Below are 20,906 nucleotides of genomic sequence, written 5' to 3'. Positions count from 1 at the left end.
ATTCTTTCATATTGTGTTTGACTAAATACAGATTTTTATGATAAAAATAATTTAGTGTACTTACACTGTAGTACCGTCAAGGTATCTACAAAATCCGTGAATCAGTGAAGGTTCCCCCATGGAAAAGCGAATAATTTTTCCACAAAAATCCGCGACAAAATGGAGCTCGGAAAAGTCGGGGAGCACTGTATTGTTACTTTTCATGGTAGGTAAGGTGAGGGAACATATTTGCCACTGAGTTTCCCAATCTTTTTCCATATCAAGCTTAAGGGTGCCTTTAAATATACAGTATTCCATTTATATAGAGCATTCAGGAATCTCATTTGGTGTTTTTTTACAGATGCCATTGTTTGCCTTGGCCATGCCTATAATTATTTTTGCATATTAGAGTGTCACTATTTTTATATCTTCTGTAGTAGTTCCTGGTCTCTTTCCTTAAAGGTGTACATTTCTTGTTATACCAACAGACCGCTGGTCTTCCTAGTTTACCTCCTGGTTTGAGTACTGTATCATTAGCACTTATTTTGTCATTCAAGTAGTTCTAAGCCTCAATATGATTCTTTATGGATTCAAATTTACAGTCTATTTTAATATCTAGGGTGAACTTTGCCCAGTCAGCTTCTTTTATCTTCCACTTTGAAGCTGACAGTGGTCAATGGTCATTACCAAGATGTTTTATTTACTGCCAATATATAGTCAAGGACAATACATGGAGTGCAAATACTCAAATCATTAACAGGTGACGTATTGTGTGTGACGTTACAGTAGGTCTAGGAAAAATCATTCATCAATGAGCGATGCTTAGAATCAATGAGGCTTTTTATAGTCCTGCCTCTTCTATCTGTGAAAGTTTCACCCCATAGTATGGTATAGGTGTTGAAGAGAAAAGGAGGAGGAAACTGATCAACAAACTTTTCTGATACTAATAGGAAGAAATTACAAACTCTCAACAAACTTTTCTGATACTAATAGGAAGAAATTACAAACTTTTCTGATACTATCGGAAGAAATTATCTTCTGGAGCAAGATATACTGAATAGACCATAAAACTACTTTGAAATTACCTTAATATATGTGGCCTGTAATTCAGTACCGATATAACTGGATTGTGTTGTAGGAATTTTTTTGTGATTATACTAGCTGTTTCATTAATGCGTGGCATAGAGTGAAATAATGCATAATTTAGTCCTGGATTATAGAAGTGGTAACCTAATTTTGTATCTTGCAAGCATACAATATTAGGTTTGTAATGGTGTAACAGTATCTTAAGTTGCTCAGATCAAGATCTGAGACCTCTGCAAAATGTCTACCATTAATGGTGGTGAGAATATGGATCCCCAGTCTTACCCTTTGACTGGAAAGCTCCATCTATTATCCTCTACATAATTTATCATGCAGTGTAGGGATACAGGGTTTCTCTGGGTTAACTCATTTAGAACTTTATTTCTGGGTTAACTCATCTTATATACTGGGAAGGAGTCCTCATTGAAGATAGCATAATTATTTCTTGTCCGACTATTATTATCTTTGGGAGCTGCTGGACATGCCATTTTGTTTCCCTCTGATAAGCAAAAGCCATCTGTGTCAACTGATGAATGTTGGTGTGATTTCAGATATATCTGTGTTTGAGGTTGATTTTTCTGAAGAATCGTTAGATGACATCTTTTTTTTTGCATCGCTGGTCTTTTTCAACATTGTCTTTCTAATATCAAAAGATATAAAATTTCCATATCAGAGAAATCTTATAATTCCTCAGAATAAACAACTTTCTGATTTGATAGCAGGAAGCGTGTGGCTTCCGAGTGGTAGTTATATCATCTTAGATGGTTTCAAATTTAACAGCATCGTAGCCCTGTAGGTCATCTTCGGCTTTAATTGATAGATTTTCCATATTATTTTTATATTTTCTTTTGATATTTTATCATACTTCTCAAGGTATAGTAGACATTTTAAGCTTTTTTATCAACCTCATTCTTAAGAGCTTAAAAGTGATAATGGAAATGTTATTCATATCCCTCTATTAACCATTACTTTTCTGTTCTTACTTAGCAGATAAGTTAACAAAGTACTTGGAACATTTTCCTGTTACTCTGACCTTGATTCTTTCTACTGGTCCATTCTTTAATGGTATTGTAGTTTACCAAAATTGTAGACAGTCTAAACTGTCACCCCAGAAGTTGTTTTCAAATACAGGCAGTCCCCGGTTACTGGCAGGGGTCCCATTCCCAACGGTGCAGCGATAACTGAAAATCGCTGACAACTGAAAAATGGTGATAATAGCGCTGAAATCCCCACTTATCAGTGCTGATAACCATGGATCAGTGCTTCGCTGTTACGTGGAGATCAGCATTGATACCTGGAGATTGGCGCCAAAAATCCAGTTATTGTCGTCGCTAGACAAGCGCCATAAAACCGGATTGCCGACAACTGAGGCTACTGATAACCAGGGACTGCCTGTAATCAATTTCCACCAGTCTTTATTCCACCCTAGTGTCCCAGTTTTCTTTTGCAGGAATAGCTGTCACCATAGTCATATCACAGCCAGAAGTCATTACCTTTTATGGGTTGTTATCAATGGGTCCAGGAGTAGAAGGGGTGATTTAGGCATTTTCCATTAAAAAGTAATTAAAATGTAAATAAAACTGAAAACCATAAAGAGACACCAATACCCTTCCTGGAGCTCCTCCCTCCACCAATGACTCCCAAATGTCTACTCCCCAAAGGGATTGCATCAACATGATCAAGGTGGCTCAAGTGTATGCCAAACCTGTTTCGTGGGACTGAGAGCATTACATGAATGCAACCATCCTCACTTTAATCATCATGGCAGCCAAACAGGATAGAATGCCAAGAGTCCTATCCCCAGAAACCAGTCCATTCCAGGAATCCATGGGCCAGTTCTAAAGATAGTCCCACCCTTGAGATATTAATAATATAGCAAGCATATTGATATCTCACAGGTCAAAACATTATTGGGTGGTTAACAAGAACAACACATCTCTTATTACTGCTTTGAAAATGAACTCTGATCCCAGCAATGGTATTCAATCTTGATGATCAAAACTCTGAAGAGAAAATTGGAGAGGCTGGACGGGTAAAAGAGGTTGGAGTAATAATAAAGAGAGAAAGAGCACACCGAGACATTTGATCTCAACTGGGGAAAGAGCAATTCCCTGTTTGAGAGGCCACTAACCCATCACACAGCTTCAACACAGAAAAAACAGTCCTTGTTCAAAGGCATTATCTCATTGAAAAGGTATTAAAATTCTATGGGGGAAGAGGCATGCCATTCAACCTTACCCTCCATCATGTTTAACAAGTAATCTATATCACATTCAATGCTGCCTAGTTACATCAATCCAGGATCAATCACCACAGAGTAGTAAAGGAAAACTGAGCTAGAAATAAGTGAGAAAGCCATAGTTAATTTAACTATAACAACAAAATAAATATGGGCAAAGAGAACTGGATTTAGGTAGCTGCTCTCTGATATCCCTCACCCACAAAGATGGATAGGAACTAGGGGATTTTAAGATAAAATATTCACCATTTCACAATGTAAGCTCCTTGTGAAATCACTTATCTCTAGCACTCTTTAAATATCTAAGAAATATCTACTTTGGGCATATGCTGATATCACTATTATGTACAGTACTTAGCAACCACAAAGTTAATTTTTAGTGTATACTCACAGATGCAGCTAAAACAGGCCCCATACTTTTCACTGTTTGACTAAGTTTTGCTTTGGCTGTCATACACTCTCGATAATCATGGTGATTAGCACTACCATAATGCTTTACAAGACCTGTTAGGTAAAAAAAAAAAAAAAATCAGCATCCATCTCAAGCTTACAGTGTATGGTATGAGTAATATTTTCACATAAAATGAATGCTGACTTACTTATAAATGACAATAACTTACGATCCAATAGAAGATGATAATGTTGAAGTCGGTGTAAAGGCTTGAGAATGAAAGACGTTAATGGCAAGTAACAAACTTTTTGCATTTCAAAATCTCTGTACACTTGTTCGAAGCGACGATTCTTACGGAATGATGACTCTAGTCCTTCCAGTATGGCGTAATGACCTTCAAGGTACTGTTCATACAACTGTAAATATAACAATTTTATTACCAGTCTCAAATCAGCACATCAATGGAGATAAAGAAAATTACAGTATGGATTCATGGTAAAAAAAAATTTTGCTTTTGCTTATGACTGGCAATTACTGCATAACATAAAACTGATTTACAATGGGAAACACATTCAAAAATTGTTATCCATACTTGCCTTTGTAGTTACAAATTGGGTAAAAATCTGTCAATTTATTCTAAGCCTACTAACTTGATATAAAAGTCACCTCTAGAACTTTATGGGTTATAAAAGTCACCTCTACAACTTTACAGGTTATCCATGCCCACTAATCTCAAATCTAGCATTAAAGATAAGGCTTAACACTGATATTTTCTCTTGCATGGATACATCAAGTACTCATGGTAAGGATTGTTCTTACCCTCTGTTTTTTAGTTCTATGCATAATCCACACATCTATGAAAAATCAAATTCATCAACAAAAGATCCCTCTGGGATACAAGTGGTAACCATGGAGAGACTGTAAAAACCCTCTAGAAATTATCTTCACTGCACAAAAAAAAAGCAAATTGTAGGTGCTACTATCTTGGTTAAAGTTAGCACAGTGTGTATTGCATATGAAACTAAAATTGTATTACCTCTAACATGCTCATGTTCTTCAGCATAATATCACCAACTCTCTGAGATTCCAATTTATTCGATCCACTTGTACGGCCATCCCTGAAAAATATTGGAAATGCAAATTAAAAACTGAGTTGGTATGTGTTCATTATTAAAAATATTGTACATTTTTATATAAACAAGTAACATGAATGAAAAGTTTAATTTTGATTTCCTTGCTGTGAAATTTAATTTTTACAATAACTTTAAAGAGTTTTAACTACTTACATTACATTAAGAAATAACATTTTACAGTATTTTTAAAAATTTCTAAGTAAAGACTCACTCATTCTAATGTTTACTGCAAAAATGAAATTTCAGTAAGTGCTAAGCTAATAAATTAACAAGATACCTGTTTCTTGTGCCTTCATACATTTCCAAATACACCCCTGATATATCCCTAAAGTAGGGTTGTCATTTTGGAAAGGGAACAGGGGTATAAGGTGTCTTTGTTCCTTCCCCAACAACTCTAATAGTGGGAGCAGAATTTTATGTATAAAACTATACAGTAATATAAAAGGGTTTTAAGTCTTATAAATGGAAATGTGAACCTCATAACTGTCATCACTAAGGAAAAGGGGACATACGAGTGACTTGTTTAACACCAGATACTGATCCTAAGGGTTTACAGGCCATTCATCAGTCACAAAATGAGACAAGGAAGAAGGATCATGACTACAATGTTGGTGGTAGTGGTGGTACAACTTTTCACAATGAAGTAATCAAGATATAAAATAAAATAATGAACAAAATATTGCTACCTGATATCCACTGCATGTAAAAGACAAAATAAAAAAAATATTGAATCTACATACTGGCATTATTCCACATGAATATGGTACAACGGTTTCAATGAACTTATATAGTAAAAGCTTAATACTTATAATATTAAAAATTTTGATTTTTTTACCAATTACTCCTAATACTGTACAAGCATTTTGTGGTAAATAAATTGGAAAATAAAAATCAACAAGGTTATTAAAAACATCTAAAATTCATCACAAGAAGAAACCACAAAGAAAACAGAGAAATCTTGAACTCTAGTAACTGGCAGTGTTACTGAATCTAACCATCTAACTTTGGCAACATATCTTAACTTGCAATTCACTTAAAATGAATCATAAAAAAATCAAAATTTTATGTTCTAAATTAAAAATTACAAAATAGAAAGTAACGACACCATAAATTATTATTTTCTAACAGGAAAATGTTTGTTTTGTAAACAAATCATTGCTTTACCAAAATCTTATATTTCAAAGGATAACTGATAAGGAATTAACAAAGATTGCAATCATACTCTTCCAGGGGAAGAGATTTTTCTAAAATCAATCTATTAAGCTTGAAGCTTCTTTCAATTTTATGAAATGTCACTCAGTCAAAGGGGAGGGAGCAGTAACCAAATTGTAAGGCAATAGTTCATATCTATTAAACATAAAATTATTTTAGAAAGAATATTACAGTCACCACCCTAATTACAAACATTCATGTTACAAACATTCAGAGATAAGAACAGACAGGGTCGAAGTTAAAAATGTGTTCGGAGAACTCCCCTTTGCCACCCGTAAAAAAAATTTTGTTCTTCACACCTATTCTGCCTAGTAAGAATTTCTGCCGCATAAGGAAGAACCTGTTCCTTTAACCTCTTCCCTGATTATCCCCAAGTATTCTCAGGATTAAAAACCATACATTATTCTTATGATTACGAGAATACTTGTTCATATTCATAAAAGATTCCTACTTATTTCTACCTTCCCGATTTAGCTCGTTCTTTGATGAATTCCCCATAAGGAACATTTAGTATGTATTTTTGTCAGTACAGGCAGTCCTCAGTTATCAACGGGGTTCCATTCCCGATGACACGACAATAGCCGAAAATTGTCGATAACCAGAAATCGGCGATAGCAGTGCTCTTAAGTGGGGATCGGCTCCGATAACCAGAGATTGGCGCCAAATATACAGTTATCAGTGGCGCTTCTCCGGGTCGCTGATAACCTAGGCCGCCGATAACCGGGGACTGCCTGTAGATTGTGGTGTGCATTGTTTACTTTATGAACTTACAATGTCAGATGCTGCTCCTGTGAAATTCTCTCAATGTTCATAACTTTCAAAGCATGGAAAAATACTAAATTTTGAATGTTGCATGAATCTGAATTTCATTTTCTTATTTTTACCTATCTAATATCGAAAGTAATTCTTTATAATACAGTACTGTATGATTTATAAATGCAATGAAAATAGTTTAATCTATGGTTCCTGAGTTAACGCAGGAATGTGAACATGGCATATTTCAAAGTTTAATATCTTCCTAAGCCCCTTGATTTGGGACCACCTTGACATGGTGAGGAGGCTCTTGAACTCCAGGAATCTGTTCCCGGGTTTGAGTCCAAGAGTCCCATAGACCATGATATATTTCTTTGAATTAATTTTTGTGGAATTTTCCGCTTTTGCTAAAATTTATCGGACCTGATAAACAGGAAAAGATATCATAACTGGGATTGGGTTTATATCCGAAGCTAAATAATGGGAACTGTGGTAGGACCATCAGTTGCCCGATAATGTTCGGACCTCAGAGATATCACGCGGAACTATTCTTTAGGGCTGGACCCTGGATTCCAGAGGGGGTCCAGTTCTGGGGATATGACTTTCGGCATTCTATCCGGTTTGCCCATAACACGATTAGGGTGGGGATGATAGTATTCTCGTAATACCTTCGGTCCTAGCAAGCAGGTCTGTCTTACACTTGGGCCACTATAATCATGTTGTGCCATCCCCTGTGGGGTAGGGTAGGGACGCAGACATTTGGGAGTCAGTTCTCACTTGTGCCATTGGTGGAAGAATAATCCCCATGAAAGGCTGATGGTATCTTTTTAAGGTTTTCAGCTTTTTATTATTATTATTTCTCTTTTTTACCCCACTCAAATCTTTAGCATTTATAAGGATTCGAGTACCCCTGGACCCTCTGATGGTGCTGTTCTTGCAGATGATGACCTCTGTACCCACCTTGGAGATTGAAATTTCTCCAAATGTTGATGACTTCTCAAAAAATAAATTGACAAATAACAAATAGCCTGATCCCCATCCTGACTTCCCCTCGCCTGGACCCTCTAGCCATGCTTCATTGATGACAACTTCAAGCAAGGACACAGACTTCTCTAAGAAATCTTCATCCAAAATTGAATCCTCAACACAGCCAGGTAGTGTGAAAAATTTCAGAATGCTCCATATTGAAGACTTACCAGTCTGTTGTGATTGTGAAATGATCTTGACAGCTCTAAAATCATTCCAAACTGTTGTAGAAATCAGGATGAACTTTATTGATACTGAATCTAAATGGGACGCATGGGTTACCTTTAGTAGCCATGATGAGACTCTAAAGGCTAGTAGTATGATAAGTGCCATACAAATAGGTCAAGCTATAGTACGAGGAGCCTTAACAGAAAAAGTTCCCAAAGACATGGGCGTTTCTGTGCCATCTAAATGGGCTCAGGAAAAACCAGAGAAAGCAGAATGCAAAAATAAGGATTCCTAAACCTATGTGGGTGGTAGCTTCAGCTAAGGAGGAAAATTATAACCACTATAAATTTTGCAGGTTTCTTCAGAAAAAGGTGGGAGGAATACAGAGCGGTGGTATTTCTCGTTTTGGGAAGAACATCGTTCTTATTCATGCCAAATCCACAACCCAAGCATTTATGCTGACCTTGTTGGACACAAAAAATGATGAAATGATTATGAAGATCAAGCCCCACTTAAGCTTTAGTTATGGGAGATGATTACTATTTGATAAAGACCTTTATGACATGACAGAAGAAGAAAGTCTAGAAATGAGTCCCACTTCAGTTTGGAGAGTGAAAAAGGCAGCTATTGCCAACATGATCATTTTAACCTTTGTAGACTCTGAAGTACCTTCTCATGTCATATTTGAAATTGAAAGGGTACGAATACGTCCTTTCCACCAAAGACCAATGCAGTGCTATCATTGCTTTAAGTTTGACCACCCATCATAAAACTGCAAAAATGATAAAATTTGTATAAACTGCTCTGGTGTCCAACATGATGATGAATGTAATACAAAAGCAAAATGTGTTAATTGTCAACTGGAACATAAATCCAATAACAAAAATTGTGAAATTTACAAATTTGAACTATCTGCACTAAATAAAGCCAATGCAGAGCATATAAGTATCGGTTTTGCAAAAAGACAATTAGGACAACAACCTAGGAACTATGCTGAAGTTCTTAAGCCACAACCCCTACCTACCACTAGGGGTGCAGTGGCAGCACTCTCTAATGTAGCAGGTGCATCAAACCCTGTGGTAGTGGCCCAGCCATCTGGGTCAGGTGCTCGGCTGTTGAGGCTAGAGCACAAGCCTCCAAGGAGGATAAGATGATGTTTAACCTAACTGCCTTGCAATTGTCTCAGGCAGAGTCTCTGCCTGATTTAATAGAGACTGAGGAGCAAAACACCAAAAGAGGAGATGTTCCCCCTCATCCTCTCCTCCAATTAAACATTCATCACTCAGTAATAGATACAAAGTAATAAGCTCGATGCAAGAACCCCAGCCTGAATTTCAACAAACTGACAAGAAAGGGAAACAAAATGACTCCAGTAAATCAACAGATAATAAACCAAAACCTGTCAAGACCAGTCTTTTCCAAATCATCTCTTGATAATACTCATAAACAAAAGAGAGTAAATGGGAAGGCTCCATTCAAAGGGCCTTCCACCAAGCCCAAAAACTAGTTTTCACATCAATACCACAATGGAACTGTAGAGGTCTTAGCATAGCCAGGTATTGTCTCTCTCCAGGAAACTAAGCTTGGAACCACACTATAATCCTGAGTTAAATTACAGCAAATATAATTCTCCACCACCAATTGGAGATGGAGCTAAGGGAGGTGCAGCAATTATTGCGCATAAATCGTTGCAAAACTCCTTGTTATCAATTAATACTCATCTCCAAGCTGTAGCAGTAACTTTCATTTTAAACAAGCAAATTACAGTTTGCTCCATCTATCTTCCTCCTGATTTGGATTTCACTTATACTGACATTCATTTACAGATCAATCAGCTTCCTACTCCTTTCCTCCTCCTTGGTGATTTTAATGCTCACAACCCCATATGGGGTGGGAACATGACAGATGCCAAGGGTAAGATGTTGGAGGATATTATGGATGATCTTAATATCACTATACTCAATAATGGAGCCATGACTTACTATAACATCTACTCCAAAACTTATTTGGCTATCGATCTGAGCTTTTGCTCATCTATTGTTCACATTGATTACGAATGTTCAGTAAATGAATATCCAAATGGGAGTGACCACGTCCGAATTCATATAAAAACAGTTAAGAATCAGTCCTCTGAGTCACCTCCCAAATGGAAGGTAGATGAAGCCAATTGGAAGAAATTTAATGAGTCTGTTCTCATGGACAAGAATGTAAAATCATTTCCATCCATCTCAGAGGCATATAATTACTTCAATGACACAACCATCAACAGTGCAATTGCCTCTATTCCAACAACAAAAGGGAAACGCTCTAGACCAGCAGTTCCTTGGTGGAACAAAACCTGCAGTAGTATGAGAAAGATCACTAGAAAATGCTACAAAAAGTATAAGAGGAGTGGAACTGCCCAAGCCAAACTTATTTACCAACGTGCTGTGGCCAAGCATAAATATTTTAAAAAAGCAAAAAGAGAGTCATGGATGTACTACATTAATGGCATTAGCTCAAAAATACCATCCAAAATGATTTGGAAGAAAATTAAAAAACTAAATGGCAAGTTTGTCCCCAAACCTCCGCCTACCCTTAAGAATGGTGACCTAATCACCCAACCAGAGAGGGTCGTAGAAAAATTAGAACATTTCTCGAGAATATCGAGTAGTGAGAACTATTCTGTAGAATTCCAAGACATTAGAAACGCCCAGATTTCTCTTGATTTAAGCGAAAACAATTTTGAACCATATAATGCAAAATTTACTGATGGCAAAATGGTGTTATATAAAAGAAAAATAAATATACAGGTAGTCCCCAGTTAACGGCAGGCTCGGTTAACGGCGGTCAGGTTTTAGGGCGCTTGTCTAGCAACAAAAATCAGCAATTTTCAGCACCGAAAATTGCCGATTTCCACTTATCGGTGCCGATACATACCTAACAGAGGCACCGATAACTGAAAATCGGCACTTTTCGGTGCCGATAAGCCCTGAAAATCACCAAAAAAACCCGAAAATCACCAATTTTTGGTTAGCAGCAATTTTTGGTTATCATCACACCCTCAGAATGGAACCCCCGCCAATAACCGGGGACTGTCTGTATATATATATATATATAATATATATATATATATATATATATATATATATATATATATATATATATATATATATATATATATTATATGTATGTATAATACACATACATATATACATACATAAAGATAAAGATAAAGATAAAATCCACGAAGGAAACAGAAACACTGGAGTGCTGTGAGGCCTTTTGATGCTAGGTCCTTTACTTAGCAGACTGAAGAAATATAAAAGTATGTTTACAAAGAAAGCTCATATAAATGACAGATGGGGATTATAAAGGAAACATATGTACCTGGAATCCAACACAATTAAAGAATTAGTAGAACTGCCAAAAGAGGATTAAATATTTAAGAGGTTTTTACAAAGGATTAGGATCAATCCATATTTTCGTGATTCAGTTATACATACATACATATATATATATATATATATATATATATATATATATATATATATATATATATATATATATATATATATATATATATATATATATATATATATAAGCCCTTCTCAGTCTTCGTGAAACTTCCCGGAATCCTGATGCAATCATAGGATTCATTACAGGATTTGCTCAACGGTCATCTTCTCTCAGACAGAGAAATCTTCCTCCCCCAGAAACCCCCAAAAGTTCGTTGGGATTTAGCGTCACCTTACCTGGCACCAATTGGCTGATAGGCCTAAGGAGAAGTGCCAGGGCCAATCGTGTCCAGTAGAGAAGAAATCAGGGGTTGTGAGGTACGACAAGGTGGGAGGAAGATGCCCAAAGAAGGCGTCCCTTTGGGCAGAGCGTTTTTGTCGTGTTTAGGGAAAGAGCATTTTCCCTCACACATCAGCCGGGTTCCCCCTCAGCCTCTCTCTCTCGGTTTTGCAGTAAATTTTAGTTTGCTTAGATACTTGGACCCTTGTGTAAGTTTTAGATAATACAGATCATTGTTAAATTTACACCCCTGTCTTATTTAAGCATGTCCCACAGTACTGCAGCCGACCAGTGTAAATCAACCCTGCCGAGAGGTCGGGGTCAGTTTCTGGTGTCAGGTGTGTCCTGCTGCGAGCGCTAATTAATAGTAAATATAGCGAACTGTGGGTCTGCGAACTTTAAATGCAATAACTGTAGAGTGATATTAAACTGAGAACAATGGTGTATAATACAAGAAGCACAGGATTCCAGAGGGCGAACGTACGAACAAGAGGAGAGAGATGGTGGGGCGGTAGAAGTTAGTCCGAGAAGGGTTGGGGAGAATAGCGAAAGGAATGCAGCAAGTGACCTTGCCCTTTTGAGGGCATTCCTGTCTGAGTGAGTCATGGCAAGGGGGTGGGAACCCAATGAACACAAGTGAAACGGACAGTAGTAACGCTCACGGGAATTCGAACAGTGATAGTGCAAATAATGGTTCTAAAAACCAGCGTGCACGGAACTGTAGTAGTGGGAATGGAATGATCGTTTCCGCTCCTCCGGGATTGCAATGCAACCTCCGTCGCCCGGCGGCGTGGTGCCTCGCAGTTTGGTGATGAAACTTCCCATCCCGGCATCGCACATCCTCGACTTCAATAACTCGTGACTTATTCTTGAAAAGAAGGCTTCGTTTCGATCGAAGCCTTTAGCAGCAAACAGTGTCGAAGAGGCCACTAGCGATTGGACCAATGCCCAAAAATTACACAAACCATCGCGAAGATGACCGGGTCCGCAGCCAGGATGATGAGGTCATGGAAAAACAGACCTAAAAGATTGGCCATCGTTCAGACAAGGCCTTATAACACGTTTCACCCTTCAAAAGAGACCCGGCGGGCTTGGGCCCGCTATTCTCCAGCATTACGAGCGGAGGAGGGCATCGCCGAGTATATCGCCAGACTGTCGGCCGACTATGAAAGTTTGGCCTCGGACGCAGAGCAGACAGAGGAGGGCAGTGAGAATTTCTGCAGACAGATGTTGTTAATGACTCCCGCCTCCAGTATCTGCGGTGCTGGTCAGCTCTGGGAAGCCCTTGGCTGCTATGGTTGGTGCAGCCCGTTGGCGTTAGAGACTGAGAGATGGCTGCAAGCAGAGAGGGATGGCGATGTCCCACCCCCACCCCCTTGTCACCTCCGCCAAACCGGTCCGCGACACAAAAAGCGGTAGGTTTCCAGCCCCAACCAACCTGAGCGGAGTTGGCCCCAGTGCCAAGCGACCAAGGGGGCCAAGGGAAGGGGGAGCGTGGGTCTAGCAGGGAAACTCTGCTGGCATGCGGGAAAAAGGGCCACATGCAGTCTGAAATGCCCTTTGTATGGTCAAAAGCATTGTTTCGATGTGGTGCCACTGACCATCTAGTCAGCAAGTGTCCAAAAACTGCGTCGCTTCAAACGGTGCGTTCCCTCCCCGAGAGGAAGGGGGACGCGCCGGGAAACCTTTTCCGCTGTACTCGGAATTAGGGCCTCCTCCCTCCGGCACCCCAAAGGGCCAGTTGCGGCAGGGACCGTGAAAAAACAAGGGAGAAGGCCTGAGTGGGAGTAGCCACCCCGGCCAGCGTGTAGGTGGGAGTCTTCCCCGCCAGTGAGAGCTCCCCCTCTGCCCAAGGGGCGTGTGTACCTGTGGAGGAACAGAGCAAAATCGGCCCCACCCCGTCTCCCCTCTCTCCGAGAGTGGAGATTCAGTTCCTGTTCTTGAAGTGGGGATAGGAACGGGGACATACCATGCCTTGTTGGACAGCGGAGCTTGTGTGTCCCTGATCGAGGAACGTTTAGTGAACCTATTATTATAGCATCGAAGGGATGTCTGTTGTTGAACACTGGGAGTGGCCATCAGATAAGGATCCGGCAATTGTCAACCAGCAGATTTCCTAGGTGGCCCTGAGTCTTGACTCACAAATTCCATGTTGTACCGACGACTCACATGGAAGGAATTCCCCATTATTCTGGGAATTGGCTTTTCCCTTTGAGCACAAGGTGGCTCTCTATGGGGTCGACGGAGGGGAGTGGAAGTGTCAATGCCAGTGGGAACCGGAAAGTACCAAAAACTTTCCGTCTTGGGTGAGAGGACCAGACTGTGTCAAGGTGGCCTGGGCATTTAAGGGGGACATAAAGTGGTACCTGCTAGCCCGGAGGTGGGGAGGTTATTCCTCCCTCCCATCTCTATTCCCTTCATGTCGTCCCAGCACGAAAGTTAGAAGAAGGTACACTCGTATATATTAATCCCCATAAAAGTGGGCAGACTTAGACTGCCAGGAGTCGCTACCATCGTTGTGGGAAGGCGAATGTACCTTTTATCAATGTAAATAGTAGTAGGTTAGAATTAAGTAGTGAGTCTCTTTGCGATTTAGAAGTATGCACCCTTGTAACAGCCGATAACGCAGTGTCGGCCCTGACTACACAGAGTCAAGGTCAGGCTGGCCTGCCACGGCTTAGAAGGCTACTGCAAACAGCTGCCAAAGCAACACCTTTAAACTACTGCAGACGTGTAGGAGACATAATTGGGAATACCAAGATGTGATTGCAACTGGAGACGAGAGCCCCGGGAGAATTGATAAGTTACCCTTTAGAATAGAGACGGGAGATCAACCCCCATTCGCACAAAGCCTTATAGAACTCCTGCATGTCATGAACAAGTAATCAATGAAACAATCAATCAATTGCAAAATCAGGGTATTATTCAAGAAAGCGAATCTCCTTGGGCTTCACCTAATCGTTTTAGTTAAGAAGAAAGATGGCTCTCTCAGGTTGTGTGTTGATTATAGGCGATTGAATGCCATTACGAAAGATAATGCATATCCATTGCCCTCGATCGAAACTTTTGCTTAAAGTAAGGGAGAAAATTTTTCACCACGCTGGATCTCAAGTCGGGCTACCATCAAATTCCCTTAGATGACAAGAGTAAAAAGAAAACGGCCTTTATAGTGAATAATCGGCTATTTGAATATAATTTCCTTCCGTTTGGATTAAAGAATGCTCTGCCCATTTTTCTCGAGTAATGATGTCAGTTTTAGCTTCCATATTAGGCTGTGGAGTTTTGTATACCTGGATGATATCATTGTAATCAATCCACAGTAGAGGAGCACATGGCTAACTTGTTAGAGGTTTTAGAAGCATTAAGGCGTCATGGCATGAAAAATTAACCTAGATAAATGCCAATTTTTTTAGGCCAAGTGGAATTTCTTGGTTCATCATAACTTCAGAAGGCCTTAAGCCTTGTGCCGATATAGGTTTTGGCAATTAAAGAATTTCCACAGCCTAAACATGCAGAAGGATGTAGCCAGCTTCTCGGACTCTCAAGATATTACCGTAAATTCATTAAGAACTTTGGCCAGATAGCGAGACCGTTAGATGCATTAAGGAAGAGACCTGATTTCAACAGTGGGGTGAGAAGGAACAAGATGCTTTTCAGAAATTAAAAGATGCCCTTGTGAGCCCAGCGCCGAACTCTTGGCTTATCCGAGGTTCAATCGTCCATTTATTGTGACTACAGATGCAGTGATATCGCGATCGGAGGGTAGTAATATCTCAGATAAGCGATGAAGATAATGAGAGACCAGTTTGTTTTGCATCACCTCCCCGCATTAAAAGGGGCAGAGAGAAATTATAGTACTTTTGATCGAGAGGCTTTGGTAGTCCTGTGGTTGCTGGAGAGACACCGCTATTTTTACTGGGACATAAAGTAAAGATTTTCACAGATCACAGACCGCTAACGCACCTATTTAAGAAGAATGAAATTTCTAATTGCCAAGCCTCAGTTGGATCAAGCGAATTTTAGAGTTTGATATCCTAAAAATAGAGCATATTCCAGGCAAAAGTAATAGGGTGGTACTTGCTCTCTCCAGGAATGTCATAGGAGTAACAACATGCACTGCAAAGCGCAAGGAAGAACTGTCCTTACAAAACTTCTTCAAGTGAAGAGGTGGCACCGGCTGGTACTGGTGCCAAAGCAGACAAATGCTAACAGTGACAGTCAATCGGATGGGAGGCGGAGCATAGAAAACGGAATCTCGTGGGCACTCACAGATGAGTGGGAGTGGCGGGTGACAGCAGGATGAATGCAGGTGGAATTCCGACTGGGGAGTTCAGAGTAAATGCCCAGAGAATGAAAGTGTGGTTGATTTTTGTGGGTGGAGTGTGCAGAGAGCTGGTTGAGAGTCAGGGTTCTGAAGCCTGGATTAACCAAATCAAGGCCTGTGTGAGAGGTGAGAGCAGCTCAATTCCCGAGTTCTGTGCATTTTGATGGAAGGATGTGTTCTTCATTGAAGGGGACGTCTTGTTTTGCAGATATGAGAAAAGGCCCGGTGATATCCGAGCCTGAGTTACTGTTTTTCCTGAGCTTTAATAGAGAGCCATGCACATGATCCATGTAAGCCCTTATGCTGGGCATGTAGGTATAGAGAGATCTCTTAGAAGAGCCCGTGAGCACTTCTTTTGAGTTAGCATGCATAAGGACATAACTAGATTTGTGAGAAGTTGTCATGTGTGTAATACAATGAAAAAGTCACAGACATGTGGTCCCGAAGGCCCATTGTGGCCTGTGGTACCTGTGAATTGGGATAGAGTGCATATGGATGTGGTTGGACCATTGCCTTCTGGGCAAGGGCAACCCAAATACATTTAATCAGCTGTTCTAGTGGATGCGTTCACACGTTTCACACATGTGTGCGATGGGAAAATAAGATGGCAGGTGAAGTGGCCAGTGCGTTATGTTCCCTAACTTGTGTCGGTTCGGTGTCCCAGGATGTTGGTCAGTGACAATGGAAAGTACTAATTCATCAATGAAGTGATCCATGAGTTTCCAGTTTTCTCTAATGCAATTAAGGCATGTCACCATCGCGCTTATCGGCCGTCAGCCAATGGGCTAGTTGAGTCCCATAATCGTGAAGTGATCAATATCTTAAGATATCTAATCGAGGATCACCGATTTCTGGCCATCCCTGCTGCAGAGATCTTGAGCTGGCTATTAACACCGTTTATAACAGCTCAATTAGGGACACCTCTTACTTCCTGATGTTCGGGCAGGATGTTCAGATTTTAACCGAATTGGTCTTGGACCCCCAACAGATTCCACTCTATACAGTAGAACAGTAATTTGGTTTTGTAACATGACCCGATATTTGTCCAAACTACCCAGCGACTGCTGTTGAGGGCCAATGAAAGTATCATCGGGTGCAGTATTTCGAACGCTTCCGCACACATGATTCCCAATCCAGGTAGGATGATAGAATCTACCTGAGGAGAAAGCAACTGCTGAAGCACAAGCTGGAACCGGCCTATACGGGACCATATCGTGTGAAAGAGATCAAACACACCACTGCGGTCATTCAGCACATCCGCACCGGGGCCATTGGCGAAGCAACACCTGTCACACCTGCGTGCGATGCTTGAGGACAGCCTAGTGTTCCACACCAACCAACTGGTGGAGCTCCTACCCGGGACTGGCTGGGTATTTGGGAGAGAGCCAGTGGAACCAACGGAAGAGAAATAGGTGGGGCCATGTTGACCAAGGTGGCGGGCCCCTCTCACGAAATAGTCCGTGTCAAAAAGTGAATGCTATTATAAAGTGAATGAGAAGGGTCAGTGATCAAAATTTGTAATTGTCGTCCCATGTCCTTACCTTGGAATCAGAGATATATGAATATTTAATGTTATGATGTTCTTGTCTTATGTTTTTGATTTTCCAATTATTTTGAGTGTCAACATCATTTTCTGTGTATATATATTTCAGTGTCTAATTTTTTTAATCATGGTTGTATTAATTTCGTTGTTGCAACGTTCCTTGTTATGCTTTTTTTTTTGTTGCCGTTGTTCCTTATTTTGTGTTTAATAATATACCAACCTAACCTAAGTGTCGCATTTTCTGTAAGATTTCTTTTTTTGTTATTGTTTGTGTAGTTGTCTTAAAGGTAAATTGTTGCCAAGAAATTATGTTTTTTTCTTTTGCTTTGTTAAAAATTTCACTGCTTTTTATTATGTTGTTGTGTCTAAATTTCCAAATTATTGTTTTGTGGTGTTCACTTCTTTCAGGAAAACTTTGTACATTATATATGGATGCGATGTGATTAAAAATGTGATGACCACCATTTTTTTTTATGTTGAGATAGTGCAGGACTTATCTTTTAAAACTTTTATTATTTTTTGGGTATTGATCTGTTTCAGAAAAGGGTAAGGTTTGTTGGGGGATTTCATAGAAAAGAAAATAAAATGATAAACAAATACATAAATAAATGAATGAGTAAATAAAAGATAAAAATAATATACAATTTTTTTTTGTGTTGGTTATAAGACTATGTTCCATTCACTTGTAACTTTGGTTTGTACACGCGTCAGCTATATTAGAGATTGTTAGGTAATTTTAATTAGTTAAGTCAGTAACCGTGAGGAACAGGCTCATGGCGGGATCCGGGTGTGGAGGGGTAGATAGTCATCTTTATATGGGCGCAAAGGACTTGGGAGGGAGTGCTAAACCCTTCTCAGTCTTCATGAAATTTCCCCAGAATCCTGATGCAGTCATAGGGACGCCATTACAGGACGGGTCAACGGTCATCTCCTCTCAGACAGAGGAAATCTTCCTCCCCAGAAACCCCAAAAGTTCGTTGGGATTTAGCATCACCTTACCTGGCACCAATTGGCTGATAGGCCCAAGGAGAAGTGCCAGGGCCAATCGTGTCCAGTAGAGAAGAAATCGGGGTTGTGAGGTACGACAAGGTGGGAGGAAGATGCCCAAAGAAGGCGTCCCCTTTGGGCAGAGCGTTTTTGTCGCATTTAGGGAAAGATGTACTTTCCCTCGCTGCAACCGCCGGGTTCCCCCTCAGCCTCTCTCTCTCTCGGTTTTGCAGTAAATTTTAGTTTGCTTAGATACTTGGGCCCCTTGTGTAAGTTTTAGATAATACAGATCATTGTTAAATTTACACCCCGTGTCTTATTTAAGCATGTCCCACAGTACTGCAGCCGGACTGTGTGTAAGTCAACCCGACAAGAGGTTGGGGTCATATATATATATATATATATATATATATATATATATATATATATATATATATATATATATATATATATATATATATATATATATATATATATATATATATATATATATATATATATATATATATAATATATGATATATATATATATATATATATATATATATATATATATATATATATATATATATATATATATATATATATATATATATATATATATATATGTATATATATATATATATATATATATATATATATATATATATATATATATATATATATGTATTATATATATATATATATATATATTATATATATATATATATATATATATATATATAATATATATAATATATATAATATATATAATATATATTCTGAGTCCAGTCCCGTGTCAGCCGGTGAAATTCCATTACAGCACAAATTTCTAGGTATAACAATGCTAGATATACCAGAGAAAAAGAGCTTTCAGGAAAGCTGGGTTACTACCCCCGAGCGGCCTTCTAGAAGACGTCGGTATAATGAAGGGTGAGTGAAATACCACTACCACGGAAATATACTCGAAAGATCTCTCTCATCAAAACCCCATAAAAGAGCGGTGAGCCGTTACAGCTCCCACACCAACACCGCCAGGACGGCGACACCAGCGCCACCTACTTCATTCCATTTTCTAGCACGTGATAAATTCGTTTCTTTTTTGTGTGCTCGTCCCCTTTTTGGATTGTTTTCATCATCTACAATGGCATCGAGCACCTTTTCCATCTCTAAGTTAAGTACCATCTTCTTGTGGGGTTTTGATCTAATTTATTGGCTGTTTTGGTCTCGTGTTTTCATAAATATTGAGATCTTATGATGACGCCACTAGCGTCCCCGTCAGCCATGTCGCATCACCAGGCGACTCCTTCTGTTCTTTCGGTTGGAGTTGTCTCCTCTCGTCGTTATAGAAAGCTTTTAACCCCTTGAATTCCCTTCCTGGTGGTTCCTTGCGGTGGCTCCTCCCTTTTAGTTTTTGTTTTGCATTATCGGCCTATCGGCCTTTATTAGGTGATGCCCCCGTCCAAGTACCCCAGGTTGGGTTCATTTTCATTTTTGGTCTTAGTAGGCTATTATTTTATACTTGAAGATGGTGCTCTTCTTTATTTTTAGTATTTTATTTATTTTTGTTTATTGTTTTTTACCTGTGTGGTTTACCTCTGGTGGGCCTCTCCCGAGGGTAGGCTACGCTCCCTATGAGCTTAATTTGATTTTGATTGTTTATTTTGTGATGGTATTTTGTAGTGTGCTCCATCCCCTTGCCCTGGGTGGGGGAGATCAGGTTGAGGGAGTTTTGGTTGCTGTTTCCTCCTCCGTCGTTTTTTGGTGGTTAGAGTGAGCCCCTTAGTCCTCTTCCTCCATTTGGGGGAATCGAGTTCTTTGGATGTGTTTCCTCTAGGCTAGTCGCCTCCTTACCACCCCCTTCTCGATCCCGGTTGGCTCTCGGCACAAAATTTCTCTCCCTGCTGATTCCTCCTCCCCTTTTACACTCCTTTCTCTTTCCTAACCTATACTAGGTTAGGCCCATATTAGGCTTCGCCTAGCAAGGAGTTGGGCTTGGGTTGTGTAGCTCCCTGGTAGTAGGCTACCCTTCCAAGATTCATTTGGAGGAAGGATGCAGTTGAGCGGGTGTCATGTTTCTCCCTGTCTCCTGTCCCCTTCTGGTAGCCTACTCCTCTCCACTACCCCCCCTCCCCCTCAGCCTTGCGACTACGTGCGGGTGACGCTAGATGGCGTTTTCTCCGAGTTCAGGACTCCTCCTATTGGTAGAGGATTCGCTCCCTCCCATACAGTCCCCAGCATCGCTGTGGTGGGGTGGTGGTTTGTTTGCTCGAACGTGTTCGAATCACTTTCTCATACCTCTCATCTCCCCAT

General features: G+C 39.8%; 1 protein-coding gene across 5 annotated transcripts in view; it reads right to left on the bottom strand.

Moving 5' to 3' along the window:
* Cdep (Chondrocyte-derived ezrin-like domain containing protein) overlaps positions 1-20,906 on the bottom strand; it is an 804,710-nt gene that overhangs the window by 72,298 nt on the left and 711,506 nt on the right. For all 5 annotated transcript variants that reach the window (XM_067085457.1, XM_067085454.1, XM_067085456.1 and 2 more), the window contains 3 exons: positions 4,729-4,810; positions 3,922-4,108; positions 3,693-3,805 (listed from right to left, as the gene is read on the bottom strand). In XM_067085457.1, the coding sequence (XP_066941558.1) occupies positions 3,693-3,805; positions 3,922-4,108; positions 4,729-4,810 (382 nt within the window). The remainder of the gene's footprint in view (positions 1-3,692; positions 3,806-3,921; positions 4,109-4,728; positions 4,811-20,906) is intronic.

The sequence above is a fragment of the Macrobrachium rosenbergii genome, chromosome 42 (genome assembly GCF_040412425.1).
Source record: "Macrobrachium rosenbergii isolate ZJJX-2024 chromosome 42, ASM4041242v1, whole genome shotgun sequence".
Classification (NCBI taxonomy): domain Eukaryota; kingdom Metazoa; phylum Arthropoda; class Malacostraca; order Decapoda; family Palaemonidae; genus Macrobrachium; species Macrobrachium rosenbergii.
This window is presented reverse-complemented; position numbering and strand designations above follow the sequence as displayed.